Source organism: Triticum aestivum, chromosome 7A, assembly GCF_018294505.1.
Source record: "Triticum aestivum cultivar Chinese Spring chromosome 7A, IWGSC CS RefSeq v2.1, whole genome shotgun sequence".
Lineage (NCBI taxonomy): Eukaryota > Viridiplantae > Streptophyta > Magnoliopsida > Poales > Poaceae > Triticum > Triticum aestivum.
In genome coordinates, this window is record NC_057812.1 from 548,204,964 (window position 1) to 548,225,727 (window position 20,764).

Genomic DNA, 20,764 nt, shown 5'->3' on the forward strand with positions numbered 1-20,764 from the left:
ACCTACATGCTGCCCAACTAAAATTGTTTAGCTTAAACTACGATGAGATTATCTTATTACCTAAGGTTAATGAGGCTGAAAGGATACAACAATATAGACCTATTTGCCTCCTTGATGTTAGTTTTAAAATATTCATGAAGGTTGCGACTATTAGGCTAAATTTGGTTGCTGAACATGTGATTCGGCCTTCACGGACGACTTTTATGCAAGGCAGACACATTCTTGATGGAGTTGTTATCCTCCATGAAACAGTCCATGAATTACACTGGAAAAAGTTGAATGGGGTGGTATTCAAAATAGACTTTGAAAAGGCTTATGACAAAGTCAAGTGGCCCTTTCTTTACCAGGCAGCAAGCCTGGTAAGCTATCTCAAAAAGCAACAAGTGGCCCTTTCTTCGATGGATTCTCGGAATGAAAGGATTTTCTGAAGAGTGGCGCGCTATGATCTATAACTTCGTTTCTGGTGGTAGTGTTCCATTAAGGTCAATGATGACTTTGGACACTATTTTCAAACGAAGAAGGGATTGCGACAAGGTGACTCATCATCGCCCATGCTATTCAATATAGTGGCGAATATGCTAGCGGTCATGATTGAGCGTGCCAAGGTTGATGCCCAAATTGATGGGGTAATAAATCATCTAGTTGATGGTGGTCTCTCTATACTTCAATATGTCGATGATATGATTCTCTTCATGGATCATGACCTTGAGAAAGCGAAAAATCTGAAACTGATTTTATTAGTATTCGAGCAACTCTCGGATCTTAAGATCAACTTTCATAAAAGTGAATTATTTTGCTTTGGCGAGGCTCAAGACGAGGCCCACCTGTATGCTAAACTGTTTGGATGCGGGTTGGGCCAGTTTTCGATCACATATTTGAGGATACCGATACATTATTGAAGACTCATAAATCCTGAATTGAAACACATCAAGGAGAGACTACAAAAAAACTTAGCAGTTGAAAAGGTAAACTGGTGTCTCTGGGTGAAAGATTGGTCCTCATAAATTCAATACTAAGTAATATGATACTATATATGATTTCCTTCTTCCCATTACCAAAAGGAGTTTTACATAGATTGGATTACTTTCGATCCAGATTCTTTTGGCCAGGAGATAACGAGAGAAAGAAATATTGGCTGGCTAAATGGAGTGCGGTTTGCTGTCCCAAAGACCAAGGCGGGTTAGGCATTTATGACCTTAAGGTTAATAATAGGGCCCTCCTTGGCAAATGGTTGTTTAAATTACTGACGCAAGATGGTGTATAGCAAACCCTACTAAGGAGGAAATATGTGGGTTCCAAGGCGGTATTCCAAGTATCCTGGAAGCCTGGGGATTCCCACTTTTGGGCGGGTCTAATGGCTACGAAGAAATATTCCTTCCGCTATGGATCCTTCTCGATTAAGGACGACTCAGAAATCAGATTCTGGGAGGACAAGTGGCTATGAAATGCCACACTCCAGGAAAAATATTCGGCTCTATACAACATTGTGCACCACAAGGGTGATACTATCGCCGTGGTAATGGAATCATTTCCACCAAATGTGACGCTCAGAAGAGATTTAATTGGACCCAGACTACAATCATGGAACATCCTGCTCCAGCGGTTGTCCATGGTGTAATTGTCACATGGGTCTGATGTATTCCGATTTGAAAGTGCAACTAATCCCTAGGTGGTTTTGGTAATTATTAACAACATATAGCTCATTGAAGTAATATCCATTCAAGATAATCTTTTCAGAAAGTTCAATGATTGGGATGGCATGGACTAGAGATGTGGACCCCTCAAAATGCTAAGGACACATAATGGCACAAGCTCAAGACTCTACATTTTCATTTTAGTGATCCAAGATCACATTGAGTCCATAGGAAAAGCCAATACTATTAAAAGGGGTTGAGGTGTTGCTTAATGGCTTGCTTGCTCAAAATGCTTAGTGATCTGCTCCAAAAGCCCTCAACCACTTTCTCATATCCACATATGTCCCAAACCAAAAGACAAATTCGGCCCCACCGATTTGATCTATCTGGCGCCACCGAATTTATTTGACATAGCCATAGCCAGAAACCCTAATCAGTTTGGTCTCACTGATAGGGATCTCGGTCTCACCGAGATGGGATTGCAAACTCTCTGTTTCCCTTCATAACGTTTCAGTCTAACCGAGATGAGCGATCGGTCCCACCGAGTTCGCAATGCAAACTCTTTGTTTCCTTTTCGTAACGTTTCGGTCTCACCGAAATGAGCGATCGGTCCCATCGTGTTTGCCTAACCAACTCTCTGTTTGCCTATTAATGAAATCGGTCTCACCGAGTTCATGTGATCGGTCTCACCGAGGTTAAGTTATGCCCTAACCCTAACAAAATCGGTCCCACCGAAAAGCCTAACGTTCACATTTTGAACTGAATCGGTCTGACCGTGTTTCACTATTTGGTCCCATCGAGTTTGGTAAATTGTGTGTAACGGTTAGATTTTGTGTGGAGGCTATATATACCCCTCCACCCTTCCTCCATTCGTGGAGAGAGCAATCAGAATGTGCCTACACTTCCACTACTCATTTTCTGAGAGAGAACCACCTACTCATGTGCTGAGACCAAGACATTCCAATCCAACCACAAGAATCTTGATCTCTAGCCTTCCCCAAGTTGTTTTCCGCTCAAATCATCTTTCCACCATATCCAAATCTATGTGAGAGAGAGTTGAGTGTTGGGGAGACTATCATTTGAAGCACAAGAGCAAGGAGTTCATCATCAACACACCATCTATTACCTTTTGGAGAGTGGTGTCTCCTAGATTGGTTAGGTGTCACTTGGGAGCCTCCGTCAAGATTGTGGAGTTGAACCAAGGAGTTTGTAATGGCAAGGGGATCGCCTACTTCGTGAAGATCTATCCAAGTGAGGCAAGTCCTTCATGGGCGATGGCCATGGTGGGATAGACAAGGTTGCTTCTTCGTGGACCCTTCGTGGGTGGAGCTCTCTGTGGACTCCCGCAACCATTACCCTTCGTGGATTGAAGTCTCCATCAATGTGGATGTACCAATCGGAACCACGCCAAAAATATCCGTGTCTACATTGTGTTTTCTCCCCTCAAACTCCTCCCCTTTACCTTCATATGCAATGATTTATATTCCGCTGCTATACTCTTAGAATTGCATGTGTAGGTTGATTGCTTGACTAGTGATAAGTTGCTAAAATCTGCTAAGACTTAAAATTGGGAAAAGGCTAGATTTTTATTTGGTCAAGTAGTCTAATCCCCCCCTCTAGACATACTTTCGATCCTACATAATTGGCATGGAAGTTCACAATGTTTTTTTTTGTCACCAGGATGAGGCAATAAAACATTTATTCTTTCGATGTAAATTGGCTCGTTCTATATGGTGAGTCGTTCAAATAGCTTCTGATTTGTATCCTCCTTGTAGTGATGCTAATGTGTTTGGCAACTGGTTACATGGGATTGGTCACATGTTTAGAACTCTTCTCGGGGTGGGAGTGCTTGCCATTATCTGGTTGCTTTGTCTATGTAGAAATGATAGGGTTTTTAACGATAAAAGTACTTCTTTGTGGTAGGTTATTTACAGATGTACCGGGACTCTTCGTTTATGGTCCTCTCTACAACACGTGGAGAATCGAGACCTGTTTACCGAGGTGTGTGCAGGATTGGAGGCTACAAACGAGGGATCCTTTTACCCAACATGGGTGGCAGTATGATCATAGGATTAGCCTCCCTCCACTTTAGGCGTTATACGGACTCTACATGCTTCTTTGTATTTCATCTTTTTTTTCGTTGTGTGTGAGAGGACCTTGTTTGACTGTGTGCATCTTAGTTATGCAGAGGCCGGGTGTAATGCTTAAATCTTTTAAGTATTAATAAAGCACCCCTTTTTGAAAAAATAAACCATTCGTCATGTAGAACTGATGAAAAACTTAGGCCTCCTTTGGTTTATAGAATAGGAATTATCATAGGAATAAGAAACTTATAGAAAATGAGATGACATGTATCTCAAATCCTATAAGTAAGAATAGAAAAAGAGATGTCATTTGATTCACATCAAAGGAATTTTTCATTGAATCTAGACTCTTGTTTATTTTCCTTTGAAATATGAAGGATAGGAATCAATCTTATGTAGGAATAGGAATCCATTTCTATGAAGGAAAGATTCCTATAAGAATTCTATTCTACAAAATTCCTCCAAACCTTACAGGGAGCAAAGCACCCCTTCAAACATGGATGCTTGCTGTGCAGCAAATTGCACACAATTTTAGGACAGTGCAAAGCTGTGGAGAAGCAAGGATAGTTGTCGGTCCAACACTTCACAAAAACTTCAGGCGCCGGCACAGTCAAAATAAAATGTAGCAATATGAAGCTAGCTCCTCATCTTGGGCTACTAGTTCTGTTTGTATTGGTTGGTGTAGCTTCTCCTATTAAATTGCTCTGAACTCACCACCGATGTATATGTGTTCTGAACACAGCACAAAAACGATTAGGATGATTAATACTCGGGCAAAAGCACACCAAGCTGCAAAGCACTGCTTGCGGTGAAGTGGAGAGCAAAATAATTCAGTAAAGGCCGGGCCGGGCAATATTTGGACAGCTTTGTGTGGCTTCATCCCAACCATAGCTTATATATCTCTCTAAACATTTGATCGTGTTTGATGTCACAAAGTTTCAGAATGTTTGGATTTGATTTATATTGTCGTTTTTTTGTTCACCCGGGTGTGGCCACATTCTGTACCTGAACTTCTACGAATTTGACAGAAGGTATTCAACATGATAAATAGCATACCCCTCTGTAAACAAATGTAAGATGTTTTAGATCACTAAGGTACTCGCTACTCGAAGATAACACCAAGATAATGATTACACGATAGTAGCTAGTGAGGGGAGCAAACACGGACGCCGTACTACGTAGGCTCCTCACAGATAATCAACCCCTTGATTGAAGTTTTGAAAGAAAGAAAAAATGGCTGCTGCCCTAGCTCTCCACCGGGTATCACATTATGTACCCGAACCTCTATGAATTTGACAGAAGGTAACCTTCTCTCATTTTACAAGGCAACATACCGCCTCTGTAAACAAATGTTAGATGTTTTAGGTCACTAAGGCACTCGAAGATAACACCGAGAATGATTACACGATAGTAGCTACTCAGGGAGTCAGGAGACACTCATGACAGGCGCACCAAACACAGACGCCGTACTACGTAGTCTCCTTGCAGATAATCAACCCCTAGATTGAAGTTTTGAGAGAGAAAAACGGCTGCTGCCCTAGCTCTCCACCGTCTCCTCCTCGTCGTCGGTGACCTCCCTGTCCTCCTCCGCGTAGCCCTTGGCCTTGTACTGGTCGATGAGTCCCCGCTGGTAGGCCACGATCTTGTCGGCCGTCTGCTTGCTTTCAGCGTAGAACTCGCGGAAGAACTTGGAGTGCTTGGCCAGGCGGTCGGCGGGGATGTGCTCCATCTTGTAGGGGTAGGCCATGGTGTGGACGATGAGCGCCTGCGACAGCCTCCTCTTGACCACCTTCATCCTCTTCCTCCTGCCCCCCACCTCCTCGGCCGCGGGCTTCTGTCACGTCCTTGCCTTGGGTAAACCCTAGGATTTGGGACTTGGGGAAGAAGAAGATCGAGGGGAGCAGAGGAAAGCAGGGAAAGGAGAGGAAGGACAGAGCCTATTTCATTTCCTTCTTTTTCGATACCAAACCAGTACAGACTGTGGGGATATATACCCATTACAACACACACGCTCGCACCCAGACGGTCCATGGCCCACCGACCCAACTTAGCCCGTTTACTCGCCTTGACTCAGTCGCCACCTAGTTCTATCTTCTTCATCTTGCGCCTGCCTGGCTCGGCAGCGCCCAGTGGAGCTGAGGTGCTGACAGTGCCCTCCTCTTGAGAAGCTGCTTGTCCCCAAGCTGCTGCTGCTGGAAATCTCTTCTGCAGGGCGGTGTAGTCTTCCCAGGTGGCAAAGTCAGGTGGCAGGTCTGCCCAGCGAACCAGCCCTTGTAATAGAGCAGTGTTTCCTTTCTTGACCAACCTTCTGTCGAGAATTTCAGTGGGAGTCAAGTCTTCAGTATCCAGAGACAGAGGTTTAGGGAGAGATCTAAACACAGGGGTCTGATCTGGCACATGCTGCTTGAGTTGAGATACATGAAACACTGGGTGTATCTGAGCTTCAGAGGGTAAATCCAACCTGTAGGCTGCTGGTCCAATTTCTCCAGAATTTGGTAGGGCCCAAAGTACTTGAAAGCTAATTTGGGGCATGGTTTATTGATCAACGAAAGCTGGCCATAAGGTTGTAACTTGAGAAAAATAGATTCTCTAACTTGAAATTCCCTAGGTGATCTATGTCGATCAGCATCAGCCTTAAACTTTTGTTGAGCTCTCTGAAGATGGTGTCTCAAGTGCTCAGAATAGGCTTGTCTGTCCTGCAACCATTGTTGCACATCAGGAGATGCATCCGCAGAAATTCTCAGAAACTGTCCCATATGAGGTTCCTGTCCATAGAGAGCTTTAAATGGAGAGCACCCTAAGGAGGAATGATGAGCAGTGTTGTACCAAAGTTCTGCCAATACTAACCAGTTGTGCCATTTAGTGGGAGAGTCATGTACTGCACATCTCAAGTACATTTCAAGACATTGATTCACTCTCTCTGATTGACCATCAGTTTGAGGGTGTCTAGCAGTGGACATCTGCAGTTTGGGGCCCCAAATAGTCAACAATTCTTTCCAAAAGTGGCTTGTGAAAATGGTATCCTTGTCAGAAGTGATTGTTAACGGCATACTGTGCAGTTTCACTATGTTTTGCATAAACACTTGAGCAACTGTTGCAGACGTGTAGGGGTGCTTAAGTGGAATAAAATGACTATATTTGGTGTATCTGTTCACCACCACCAAAATCACACTGAAACCATTGGACTTGGGCAGTCCTTCTATAAAATCCATAGTCACATCCTCCCAAGCCCGAGCAGGAACGGGAAGTGGATTAAGCAGGCCTGGGTACTTACAATTTTCATGTTTTGCTTGCTGACAGACCTGGCATTGTTGCACAAAGTTCTGAACATCTTGTTTAATGCCATTCCAATGAAAGATCTTCTTAACTCTTTGATACGTTGCTTGAATCCCAGAATGACCTCCTATAGGGGATGCATGGAAGGCCTCGATGAGATTGGTATGTAGCACTGAATTAGTTCCCACCCAAATTCTTCCTTTGTATCTAAGTAAGCCTTGAGTCAAAGTAAAGTCTGGTTCTGCACTTGGAGATACTGCCAGTTTAGTGAGCAGTTCTTGAGCTTTGTCATCTACTGTATAGGAATTTATTACTTCCTACAACCACAAAGGCTGAGCAGTCGACACGGCATGAATTGCAAACACATGGCCCACTCTTGAAAGAGCATCAGCTACCTTGTTTTTAGTTCCTTTTTTGTACTGGAACTTGAACTGTAGACCGGCTAACTTTGCCATACTTTCTTTTGTAGTTCAGTGTGCAGAACCTGCTCTTCTAAATTGCACAAACTCTTATGATCTGTCTTGATGATGAAAGGCCCCATGTTGAGATAAGATCTCCACTTATCCACTGCCATCATTACTGCCAAAAATTCTTTTTCATAGGTAGGCAACTTCTGGTTATTGACCCCAAGTGCCTTGTTGTAATATGCCATTGGATGGCCCTGCTGGCTGAGGACTGCACCTATGCCAGTGTCACATGCATTAGTCTCAATGCTGAATGGCAGAGAGAAATCAGGGGGAGCCAATACAGGTGTGGATGACATGGCCGTCTTCAGTTGTTCAAAAGCTTCCTGGGCTGTAGGGTTCCAGAGAAATGTCTTTTGTTGCAAGATAGACGTGAGGGGCTTAGCAATAATGTCATACTGGGGCACAAATTTCCTATAGTACCCAGTAAGCCCTAAGAACCCTCGCAACTCAGTGAAAGATGTGGGCTGAGGCCATTGCTCCATTGCCTTCGTTTTCTCAGGATCTGTAGAAACACCCTTGTCAGAGATAATGTGGCCCAAATAGCTCAACTGCTGGGTAGCAAAAGAGCACTTGCTCATCTTAGCATAAAGTTGGTTTTCCCTCAAAATCTGCAGGACTTGTTGTAAGTGTTGGTGGTGATCTTCCAAGGTTTCACTAAACACTAATATATCATCCATAAAGATCAAAATGAACTTCCTGGCATGTTTGCCAAATATTACATTCATCAGACACTGGAAGGTTGCTGGTGCATTTGTGAGCCCAAATGGCATTACCCTGAATTGATATTGTCCATGATGGGTTTTAAAAGCAGTTTTCTCCTCATCTGCCTCGACCATCCTTATTTGATGATATCCAACTCTCAAATCAAGCTTGGAAAACCATTTAGCTCCAGCCAACTCGTCCAGGAGCTCATCCACTATAGGCATTGGAAATTTGTTTTTAATGGTCATGGTGTTCAGTCTTCTATAATCCACACAAAATCTCCATGTGCCATCCTTTTTTTCACTAGTAACACTGGAGAGGCAAAAGGAGACATGCTAGGTTTAATCAGTCTCGCTTGTAACATCTCATTCACCTGTCTTTCTATCTCATCCTTCTGTTGTGGATTGTATCTGTAAGGCCTCACATTGACAGGTGTACTATCAGGCAGTAGAGATATTGCATGGTCAAACACTCTATGGGGAGGAAGTTGTTTCGGGTCCTCAAATACATCTGCAAAATCAGCAAATGCCTTTTGAATGCACTCAGGCACCACATGATCTTCAGTTTGTAAAGATGGGGACAGCATTGCAGTTGCCGAAATATCATTGCCCTTTTGCCATTTCAGCATCTGGTCCATGGTGATGGCTTGTAGCTCTGTTTGTTGTTTCTCAACAATGCCCTGAAGTCTTACTTGTTGGCCTTGTTTGTCAAACTGCAACCATTTCTCCTCCCAATGACAGGTCATAGCTCCCCATTGCTCCAACCAATCCATGCCCAATATTGCATCATAACCACCCAGATCAATTACTTTCATGTCTGATGTGAAGGTGTGCCCACTGATCCACCATTGTAACCCTTGCAGTTCAGAGTTACATTGCAACTGTTCTCCATTTGCCACTTTGACTGTGAGGGTTTTGTTCAGAGTAGTTGCCTCATGTTTCAATTTGTCGGCCAATTGTTTGTCAATAAATGTGTGTGAACTTCCTGAATCCACTAACAGCAACAGAACTTTGTTTTCTACCCAAGCTCTCAATCTGATGGTCTTGGGATTGTCAGACCCAGCCAAGGCATTGACTGACAAGTATGCTGCTACATCATCTACAGCTTCCTCCACTGTGATAGCATTCAACATCTCATCAGATAGTCTCCCTTCAATTTCTTGGGCTTCCAATGCTTTTAACTGTAATGGTGGCTTGGGGCACACATATGTCCCTGGCTGTATTTCTCTCCACAGCTATAACAGAGCCCATTGGCTCTCCTGAACTCTTTGAGTTGTTTGGCACGCCAAAGATTCCCAGCTGCAAACTGAGGTCTAGTTGTGTTATCCTGACGAGGGGCAGTGATTTTGGAAGGAGAGCATTGTTTCTGAACTTTAGGAGCCTGTAGTTTCTGTCTCTCCAAGACTGCTTCCTGCACTAGAGCATATTCAGCAGCCAATAAAACCGTGTGAGGTAATTGTATTTCCACCGCTGCTCGAATTTCTTCCTTAAGACCAAGCATAAACTGAGTGACTAGCATAGTCTCACTAATCGTTGCATCATATAGCCGCACTTGATACACCAACTGACTGAACATCGTACGGTACTGTTGTACTGAGTCCTCTTGCTTCAACAACAATAGCTCACGCAAACAGTTACGATGTATGTTGACATCAAATTCCTGCAATATGGATGTCTTGAAGCGCGGCCAATCGGAACACCCATCAGTGTGTTTGTTTGCCTGGTACCAATGAGCTGCATTCCCTTGCAAATGCAGTGAGGCTGACATGACCTTAAATCCTTCTGGAATCTGATACAACTGGAAATATACCTCACAATTATCCAACCAAATGCGAACCCCTTCACCATCGAAACGAGGAAACTCCATCTTCGGCATCCAGGGCCGCTTGGAACCTTGTTCATCAAGGGGACGCGGTGATGGGGGAGTCCTGCCTGGGTCAAACGGTCGGCGAAGAGGTGGTGGCGCCTGAACTGATGACCCTGCCTATACTGCCGTCGGAGATGCCGCCAAACACCCTGCCTGCGCCAAGCGATCTACCTCTGCATCTCGAGTGTTGTGGGACTGCTTGATCACCCATGCGACATGGACTTGTTCCTGGTGAATCTCCCCAATCGAAGTAACTGATAGATCGACTTTTGCTTGTACCTAATCGAGGCGATGTACTTGCTCGGAGAATTTTGTGTCGAGGTCGTCGAGTCATGCGCTGATCTCGTCGATGCGCGACACCTTCTCTCCGATCTCCTTGAGGGCGGCCAGCTCCTTGAGCACGCGCTCCTCGAACGTTGCCATGACCTCCGTCAGATGCTTAGTTTGCGCGCTCAGCTTGAACGAAGCCGTCGTCACCCTCTCTGAACCAGACCAACGCCGATCTCGGATTTACAGGCAGCCGCCGAAGCAGATCGGTCGATGTTACAGTCTGATCTCAAGGCAGCGGGGAACAACGGATCGACAAGGCAATCTGATACCAACTGTCACGTCCTTGCCTTGGGTAAACCCTAGGATTTGGGACTTGGGGAAGAAGAAGATCGAGGGGAGCAGAGGAAAGCAGGGAAAGGAGAGGAAGGACGGAGCCTATTTCATTTCCTTCTTTTTCGATACCAAACCAGTACAGGCTGTGGGGATATATACCCATTACAACACACACGCTCGCACCCAGACGGCCCATGGCCCACCAACCCAACTTAGCCCGTTTACTCGCCTTGACTCAGTCGCCACCTAGTTCTATCTTCTTCATCTTGTGCTTGCCTGGCTCGGCAACGCCCAGTGGAGCTGAGGTGCTGACAGCTTCCTGCCCAGTCTGCCCAGCAAGACGTCCGCCGGCGACACCTCCGTCATCTCCTTGTCACTCGTCGCCTCCTTCTTGCGGCTACGACGGCGGCCCCCGACGCGCTCCTCTCCTTCTTGCGGTCACGACGACGGTCTCCCGGAGCGCTCGCCTTGATCTGGATTGCGAGGACGCGGCGGCTGTTGTTGCCTTCCTGTATGCCCTGGAGACTCCTTTTATGGGTATCGGCAGGTCGGTGAACTCTCGGCCGGATCTTCAGTTCTAACTTCTAAGCCAATTCGGATCGGCATGATGGCATGCGATCCATGCTCACCTCGGACTCGGAGTCACTCTATCCTGAGCCAACTCGGACTTACAAACTAACAATGGAATCGACGGGTAGGACAGGCAACCATCAAAACGGACGCTTGCAGATTGCACAAAACTGCCGTGGATTGGATACCATGCCATCAGACCCTGGTTCATGGTTGCCGAATCATGGAATGTTAGTGCATCTGCTGCTGATAAGGGTAACGTGGTTGCCGAATCGGCGCTTGCTGGAGATTACCTTGATAATACGGATCCCATTCTGGCATGTCATCATCATCGTTGCCATCGCCTTTCCACGGCTGGGCTGCAGAAGGTCTGTCACCATACTTACGAACCAATTCCCTCGCTCAGTCTTCTATCGGGACAGAAGCGTGAGGTAGATGAGTTTGAGACGCTGACAGAATTGTATTCAGGTAGGCCATCATCATCCCTAACAACACCAGAACCAAAGCCAGGAGGAACATCAGCGGTTACAATTTCCTGATGAGAAGCATTGGAAGAGCGAGATGATGGCTGAGAGATCATGGGCATAGCTGAACCAGAAGTGGCAGCCTGCCACTTGGAGTCCTCTTGCCTGTTGGGCACCCTAGATGAGGCATGGGGTCTTCGCCACACAACGACTCCGACGATGGATGCTCCAGGCACGGTTAACTACCCGAGTGCTCCTTTGGCAGGTGGTCAGCAAGTATCTGAGCTGCCTTCCCTTGAGAAGGGCAGAGGCACAGCTCCACTCCTTCGGCAGGCTTCACTCGTCCTACTCTCTCATCAGCAATATACGAGTGATTAGTCTGCACTCTGCAGGATAATAATAGGTGGTTAGCAAATCAGGAGCTCCGTGACTGTGCTAAGCTTTGACTCAAGGGCAAATACTTGAGAACAGTATTTTCAGGATAGTAGGGAGAAACCTTTAAGAGATGATGTCGACCACTCTCAAGAGAGCCCTCCTTCCAACGTAACTCAGTTGCCTGTAAAACCAAGGACAGACACTCACCAATGTAAAAAAAAAAGCTATGTTTTCAGGAGCAAAACTCAAGAAAGCCAGGAAGGCATGAAATAAGCACAGAGTATTCGAAATATTCGACATCTGAATTCAGTACAATGTGCACATGTCAATCTACTACAGTAAATTTCTAGATAGTAGTTATTTGTTATTCAATTTCACACAAAAACAAGTACGTAGGGTTGCGGCTCTCATCAGACTGGCTCCACCCAACTCATGTTTATCTTCTCCATGGCATGGCAGGCTAGGACCATAACCTGGCAATGCAGCGGCAAACTCCAGCAGGTGGTAGCAAGAGGAAGGTGTCTTGGCTGCTTGAATGCCAAGAGGCAGAACCCCGTAATGAGAGAGAAGCAATGAGACAAGGCTGAAGCATACCGACGACAAGGCTTGGAAGAATTATGAGGAAGGCGAGCACCAAGGTCTAGGTGATGCTATCGGCCATGGTATTGCAGCAGGGGGTTGAACAATGAAGGAACTACACTTAGGAGGATCATACCAGCTTCAACGAGTCTCAATGAGGACGAGATGGGTATTATGTAAAAGTACGACAGGGAAATACCAAGTTTGGTTATCATTATGCTCTCAGCGAGTTAACAGTTGCAGAAAACTGGATACCTAACTTACAGAGTTTGTTATTGTTTAGAGATAGAGGGAGGGGGTTCGTCTGGTTGTTGCTCTTCCGAAGCGACGGATCTGGCTGTGTGTTTGTGTTTGGCAGGTGGTCTTCGAAGGCGTCGTCTAGCGGAGTGAACTGGTGTTTTGGTCCTTGGGCTCCTCCTACAACCGACGAAGTGTATATAGTCAACTTTGGCTTCGTCGGGGAGCTGGTAAGGTAAGGTCTCCCCGGATTTGTCAGGCCGGATCTGGGTTAGTTGTCCAGCCCTCTTCATCACCTTCTTCTCTAGGGAAGCAATCTGTTTCTCACATCGCTATCGTCCACGTCTTCTGGCTCCAACCGGCCAGTTCCTAGCCACTGTGTCAACAAAGTTTTCCCTGGTTCTGATGGTGATCCCATGGAGTTCAAGTGATCCCTGAATAGAAGCCAACCGGGAGAATACTGCATTGCTAGGTGGTGGTGTTACGGCCCAGGGGTTCCTCACCTCTCTGGTTGCTGGGAGTGGGTCATAGTTAGAGCATGCATTTCAAGTTACCTAGTCTTTCACGTTGGCTCACATCTTCCAACCATTTATCTTTTATGTCAGATTCTTCTCACTTTTTGAATGATATGCCCCTCTTCAGTTAGTTTAGATGATGCATGAGCACAAAACCTGCATCCAACATCATTTATGGAACCTTAATGCCCGTAATACCAAGAACCTGTTTATCATCTATGGTTGGTTATAATTGATGGCCCTCACCCCTTCAATCAAGACCACAACATCACACATGTCATCTTTATAGTAAATGGTCCAAACTAGGGGTGGAATTGAGCCGAGCCAAGCCAAGCCGGCTCGTGGCTTGGCTTGGTCAGGCTCGCAAAAGGTTCATATAGGACCCTAGTTCCTGTAAACGTTGCTCAATTTTTTAAAATTCACAAGAAAAATTAAGGTTTGCTAGATATTTTGACACACGAAATAAAATTGTAAATGTTTCCTACAATGGTGATTGCACTATACCAGTGTTTGTGTTGTGACATCGCAAGCAGCAGCAGCAGCAGCAGCCAGCACTCATCACTTGGCCAACACTAGGTCAATAGGATTGGATTTACAGCATCAACTTACAAGGTAAAGTGCCATTGGTCATTGACATGGTACGGCGGCAAGCGCAAGCTCTTGCTCATGGTAGCACAGCAGAAATAGACCATGTTTTCATCCTTGGTAGCAATGTTCAAGGCCACTGATGTTATCTGTTGCCAACTTGCTGGGGACCAGCCTTGGTCAGTTTATCTATTTCTCTATAGGCTTTGCGCAGTACTTCCTTTGCAAATTTGAAGGAGCCTTCTGATAGAGCTCCCTTCTCTCCACACCTCATGGCGTCGCGAACGAGATCACTGAACCTCGAAGTCACAGAATCTGTGTGCCGGTTTTCATCTTCAAGGATGCGTCCAACAAACACTGGCCCTGTCTTTGCCTTTTTTGTCCATCGCTTCGTGATGCATGGCTCCGGAATCATGTCGATGTCAGCCAAGATGAATACTCCCAGCACATGCCTGCACAATATCGCCGAGAAAGCAAACCTGCAGCAGTCACACCAAGCCTTCTTCTCGGCAACATTGTAGACAACAGTGTGCCTGGTAGGAGGATCACCGTCTCTTTCAACATAGTACTTGGCTTCATAAGGGCTTTCCTCAACCTTCACAGCATAGTGATGCAGTGATTCAATCAACTCCGTTTGGAAAAATTCAAATGCAGCCCTGGTGTAGATGCTCGCTGCTTGTTTTTCCAAGATTGAATTGGTTTTCAGGAGTTGTTCAGGAGGAAACAAGGCAAGATCTTTCTGAGCTTCATTCATATACAATCTGTCTATGTGTTGATCAAATGTAGTGATAAAAGAAAGGAGGGGAGCTCTTGTACTGAAGTTATTCCTATAAAACCCACTGATCGTTTCTGCTCTACGGGTCAGTGACAATTCTGCAAAGAAGGAGCTTGTTAGGTACGCAGGAACCCATTTATGTCTTGCTTCAAACAGTGATTGCAACCAAGTGTTCTCCCTCAGACCATACTTGTCGAGAATAGAACCCCAGAACATGTCAAAAACAGGCACGGTATCACACTCATTGACACATCTTTTTAACTCGTTATGGAGCTCAGGAAATCTCATGTAGACATCAGATAATTTCTTCTTGCATTTAGAAAGAACTCGCCATCTACAAAGACGATGGAAACATTGAGGAAATACTTTGGCAACTGCCTCTGTCATTGTTTTGCCTTCATCTGTTGTAAATGAAAATGGCAGCCGCTTATCCATTGCTGCCAGCCATGTCTCAAAAATCCAAGCATATGAAGATTCTGTCTTATCCAAGATAAGCGCACAACCAAAAACAACACAATCACCATGGTGATTCATGCCTGTGAAAGCAGCAAAAGGCAACATATTTTCGTTTTGAGTATAAGTAGTGTCGAAGTAAACAGCATCTCCGAAGTACTTGTATGACATTTTAGATCTTGCATCAACCCAAACTGCATTCCTCAAACAGTTTCTACCGTCAACTTGTACGTTATAGAAAAAACCAGAGTTCTCCGACTGCCTTCTCATCAGGTAGGTGAAGAGACCAGATGCACCTGTGTCTCCAAACACATTCCTCCGCGCCTCCTGCAATTGGTCCGCATGCTCCTTCCCAGAGAGGCGAAGGAGCTGGACCTCCCGCACCTTGTCTGGGCTAACAATGACATGAGTGTGCTCGAGCACCAACTTCGTGATGACCCACTTTTCTGGGCCCCTCCTCACCACCTCCATCATTGCTGGGCAGCCTTCCCGTATAGAGAGGCGCTTCCTCTTTTTCTTGTTGCTAGAGTCAACATCCTTCTTCTTCTTGTGATGTCCCTCTTTCATGCACACAAAACGCTTCATAACAAGTACCTCGGTACCTTTTCGCCGTTCACTGCGGGACCGGGCAACACGAATGCCGAACCCAAGGCCTAGTGCATACGCATTGTAGAATGCACGTGCAGCTGCATCAGACGTAAATTCCATGCCCAAGTACGGTTCCGCATTTTTGCCCAGCTCGTCAGCTGCCGGAAGCAGCTCATTTACAGCAGTCGACATGGATCCCTCAGAAGGATCAATGCAATGAATCTGGGAAGACATCACACTAGTTCCTTGATCAACATCAGTGGTGCCTGTATCATCCTCAACATCCATGAAATCTTCAACAAGATCATGGTCTTCACTTGATGAGAACTCCATCCAAGAGTACCAAAGCTCAACTTACAGTTCCAGATTTCCTCGGCACGGCGAAGGGCTGCAATAATCAAGAATACAAAAAGAATGAGCCGAAAAGGATAAAACTGCATCTCAACCTCCATAATTTCAGAACAACATATGCTACAGAGATCATTTGACACAAAACATTCGTGAGTGTGGCAGAGATTTGACACCTGAATTTCACCACAATAACATGAATCCTCAACTGAACTGAACGAATTTCAACATAATTCTACTCCCTCCGTCCCAAAATTCTTGTCTTAGATTAGTCTAGATACGGATGTATCTAATACTAAAACGTGACTTGATACATCCGTATTTAGACAAATCTAAGGCAAGAATTTTGGACGGAGGGAGTACTAATTAGTAATTACCCACATCACACACTCGGGCTCCCCTGCTGCCGAACGATTCAAGCTAAACCCCTCCACTTTTTCTTCTCCAAAGGAATGCTGGCACCGGCGATGCTATTCAGGGTAACAGGCACCGAAATGGAGAAATTCGCGAGCGGGGATGGAAAAATGGGGCCAACTGAGATCGATCTGGTCGGGGTCTATGGTTCACAGCAACAAGCAGGCCAGAGGTCCAGAGCGAAACGAACAGCAAGTCAGCAACCCAAGCAAGCGCTAGGGCTTATACTACTTACCAGCGAAGGAAGAGGGGAGGGACCTCGCTTGCTCCACGCCAGTCCAGCAGAGTGGAGGCGGATGGGGGGAGGAGGACGGGCGGGCGGACGCCTACGGGGAAGGCTTCCTTCCCGTCCGGGAAATAGGCGGCGGCCGGCGGGAGGAGGCTGCGGTCGGCGGCGCCGGCGCCGGCGGAGGAGTAGGGCGGAGGCGGCCGGCCCAGAGGAAGCAAGCGAGTTGCTGGAAAGCTGGGATGTGAACGCGAAACTCAAAGAAGGAAAACAACATTCGACTACTGCACGAGTTTTTCTCCAGATGTTATTACAGACTTTCTTCAGATTTTCAATATTTCCGTTATTTTTTTTCAATGGGCTGGAGTTAAAAACATTGCACATTTGCACTCAAGTAATTCAACCTTCGACTACTGCACGAGTCAACTTCCAACTTACACTCCAAGACTTAATCTCGATAATTTCTTTCATTAACTCTGGTGATTTTCGCACCTCCCAGTTAGTATCTGCAAAGGTAAAAGTGGATGTCCGTCCGAAAATATTTGTCATCAAAATGAATAAAAGTCGATGTGATGATCTAACTTTTTTTTGGATTGGACGTATATAGAAGTGTTTTACTGTGTTCGTTCACTCATTTCAGTCCGTTTGTAGTTCATACTGAAATATCCAAAACATCTTATATTTGTGAATGGCCAAAACATCTTATATATGTGAACGGACGGAGTACTGATCAAAGAAGAATATCTGAAGATGCCATTTCTAAAGCACAGGAACACTAGCCTTCCAATTTCTTGCATTACAAACAGTCCATCAAAGTTATACATGAAAATTTCATGATAAAAGGCTACTTTGAGTTGTGTGCAACACAACCATCTTGATAGCAGCAAGGAATGGTCCAACGGTAGAACAAAATTTGTGCAAGCTTCTCCAACTTAAGCAATAAGTTAGAGAAAAGGAGAGCATTTTTATTTCTTTCTCATTACACTAGTTGCTAAAAACATAAAAGGAGACAGATCCACATTGTTAATTTCAAATCACATAAGCGTATTTCTGCTGGCGCTTGCCCCAGAAACCAGGCATGGTGACCCGAAACAGTAGTTCTAGGAGCTGGGAGTAAGCATCGGGCTTCTCGAATTGCAGCCACTAGGAAAGCCATGCAGATCCACATCAGAAACAAAATGGCAACAACCAAGCCGATGCTGCCTCATTTCTTGAGTGCATTCATTCTGTCCCTCAGGTAATACAGCTTTGCTCTCCTGACTTTCTTCCTGTCTAAGATCTTGATTTCTTTGATGTTTGGCGAGTACCTGAATGCAAAAGAGAAATGGCATCAGGAAAATATTCCGCGTGAAACAAGTATGATGCGATGGTATCTTTCATGTTTGACTTCTTCAACAACTAAAGGCAGCTTTTTATGTAATGAAAGATTGAAGAAATTAACTGCGGAACAAAAGTGAACAAATCCTAAAAACAAAAGGAGAGCGCATAGGAAATATCCTACTTATGCCATTCTTCCAATGTATTCCAGCAGCAGACACGGAATGGACAAAGGCTATGTACGCATGAAAGGTAGTTTAACCATAGCTGGATGCACAAATGTATGAAACTACAAGCTCCATTTGTAACAAAATGCTAACACAGCACAAGCAATCAATTCTGTACAATGGTAACGAAAAACTATGTGTTTTGTCTCGAATACTACCAGCATCTTGCATGGTTCACTTAAGGGCTCATTAACCAGATACATAGCATTCTATGGTTTAGACAATAGTACTCATTGTCATGGATTTACAGCTATTAGTAACAAGAATGAAGGTGGTGCCATCATTCTCATGGCAGATGAGATAATGTCAGGTATATCAAGAAGGCAACAAATAGCTTAGAGACAAACATATAAAATCAAAATGAAATACTAATTTTCAGTTCAGCCGAGCAAACTACACTTCTAATATGGCAACTGTGCATCCATAATTTTATATATGTCTAATAAGATGTATGCAGCAACATGATAAGTAGGAATTTAGTGAGATCCACAGATTTATCCCCGGTCTTTATCGTTTTTGCATGTGATTAGAAGATATGCTCACATGGAGGTGTGCATGCGTAGTGAATTAGTGATGTGTGGGTGTCTTCCTTATAATCACACAGATTAAAATGTTCATGCACAACCAACAAATATGGATTGTTCTGTCATGCTAACGAACAGAGAGCAACCAGATGTGAATGCACAAGCTATTCTCACAGAAACACAATAGTGCAGAACTAAGAAGTAGTTCTAATTTGCACGTGGAAAGCTCAGAAACGAAGCAATGTCTATCAGAGAGAAGCACAAATTTGGTGTCACTTACAGTGGAAAGACAGACTCAACTCCAACCCCAGCTACTAATCTACGCAATCTGAAAGTCGTAGCGATCCCAGCATTGCGCCTTGCTATGACGATGCCTTTCAATGTAGACTCACGTCGCTTGTTCTCAGGAACTTGCTGTTTATACATAGAATCAGAACAACAGATATATGAATGAACAGCAACAAGGCAAGAACGCATTTACTTAGTACTTACCACTCTCATTTGAACAATACATCCAGGCTGTACATCAGGAATGGTCCTCTCTGTACGAACTTTGTCGACTGCCTCTTTGTTTAAGATCTGGCAAACTCAAGTAACAGATATGTTAGGTTGTTTAAGTGATCATCGTAACGTAACTTGTCACCAGAAGTTATACCGTTGCTGGAAATAACACATTAACTTACATTCATAATGTGCCTGGCCGTCTTGTCGGGCCTCTTGAACTTAATCCGCGGCGGGTGCTCAACCATGGGAGAGCTGGAATCTTCATCCTCAACAGAAACCTCGGCAGCTCCCACTGTCGAGAACCCCCTCACCGCCAAAGCCCTCGTGCAGAAACCATATGCCTGAACACCGTCGTGTGGAATGATTGGACTCTGCAGATCAAAATACAATCCGATAGGCATGACCAGGACATATTAGTAACACAGGATCACAAACCCGCGACTTGTATCCGCAATACAAACACTGGCACACGCACCACAATTTGACGAATCCAGTTGCAAGGCCTCAGGGGTTCCGCGAACGACTGTTCAACTCTAGGAGCTGCGCAATCCAGGAGCTTCAGAGGCGTGGCACGGGTTCCGGCTCGACAGACTGTCCGCGCCAAAGACTGCATCCTGTGACCAGTCCTCTGCACAGAAAATGCACACGCTGGGATCAAAGTTGAGCGAAGACTCCATTCCTCAGGCAATACATGAACGAACAAGCACAGGATAAACCCTGCAGAGTTCAGTTGAGCCCCAAAATCTTTTCAGTACTAGTAAGTGCTCCACCAGGCGTCCGGGCAGTAAACAAATCCACAACAAACTGGATGGATAGAGGAATTAAGTTTTGTACGGGATAGATTGCGGCGAAGAAACTATACCCCACAGGGTGCCCACGGGGAAATCTCCGTCTGGGGTTTACCGCGCCGCCTGCCAGAGAAGGCTGAGACCTGCGGGGGGTCCGGACTGGCGAACGGGGGAACAAAGGAAGGGGAGGAGGGGAATACCTCGCCGTGGGGGGCAGAGGAGAAGGGGCGGCACGAGATCTGGCCGGCGGCGGAGATGAAGGGGGGAGGCGGACGTCGTCCCGGGTCGCACCTCGCCTGAACCCTGAAGCCCTGGAGCAGTAACGTCCAGCACCCGGGTGAAAGAAAGCACGAGCCGGATTTCCTGCCGTTGGATGGTGGCCAACCGTCCTGATTTCTCCCGCTCGGCCGAACCCATCAGTGTCATCGATCCTTTGTTGGCCAAATGGACCGGTCCTGGCGTGCTGGCCCGATGCGCATGGCCTGCGGTAGCTTGGTAATCGGGCCGTGCCAGCACGTGGCACGCCAAGGGCCGTTCATGGGCCACGAGGTTGGGCACGATGCTGGCACGGCACGGCCCGTTTACCTTTTTATTATTTATTCATTTTTTATATATTACCCCCAAAATAGCATTTTTTTTAGCG

General features: G+C 45.6%; 2 protein-coding genes across 4 annotated transcripts; both read right to left on the reverse strand.

Moving 5' to 3' along the window:
* Positions 1-10,710: 10,710 nt before the first annotated feature.
* Positions 10,711-17,034, reverse strand: LOC123148117 (protein FAR1-RELATED SEQUENCE 5). 2 transcript variants are annotated; one of them, XM_044567475.1, is made up of 5 exons: positions 16,771-17,034; positions 13,982-16,161; positions 12,163-12,222; positions 11,496-12,052; positions 10,711-11,404 (listed from the first exon to the last, which is right to left on the reverse strand). In XM_044567475.1, exon 2 carries the CDS (start codon positions 16,104-16,106, stop codon positions 14,103-14,105), a length of 2,004 nt encoding a protein of 667 aa, XP_044423410.1. In that variant the 5' UTR covers positions 16,107-16,161; positions 16,771-17,034; the 3' UTR covers positions 10,711-11,404; positions 11,496-12,052; positions 12,163-12,222; positions 13,982-14,102. The 2 variants fall into 2 exon arrangements, with proteins under 2 accessions (XP_044423410.1, XP_044423409.1); XM_044567474.1 differs by having other exon boundaries at positions 13,877-16,161.
* Positions 17,035-17,537: 503 nt separating this feature from the next.
* On the reverse strand, positions 17,538-20,494 carry LOC123148118 (50S ribosomal protein L19, chloroplastic). 2 transcript variants are annotated; one of them, XM_044567476.1, is made up of 6 exons: positions 20,322-20,494; positions 19,809-19,961; positions 19,513-19,704; positions 19,322-19,408; positions 19,110-19,243; positions 17,538-18,068 (listed from the first exon to the last, which is right to left on the reverse strand). In XM_044567476.1, the coding sequence occupies exons 2-6, from the start codon at positions 19,944-19,946 to the stop codon at positions 17,966-17,968; spliced, it is 654 nt and encodes a 217-aa protein (XP_044423411.1). In that variant the 5' UTR covers positions 19,947-19,961; positions 20,322-20,494; the 3' UTR covers positions 17,538-17,965. The 2 variants fall into 2 exon arrangements, with proteins under 2 accessions (XP_044423411.1, XP_044423412.1); XM_044567477.1 differs by lacking the exon at positions 20,322-20,494 and adding an exon at positions 20,196-20,218.
* Between the last annotated feature and the right edge of the window lie 270 nt (positions 20,495-20,764).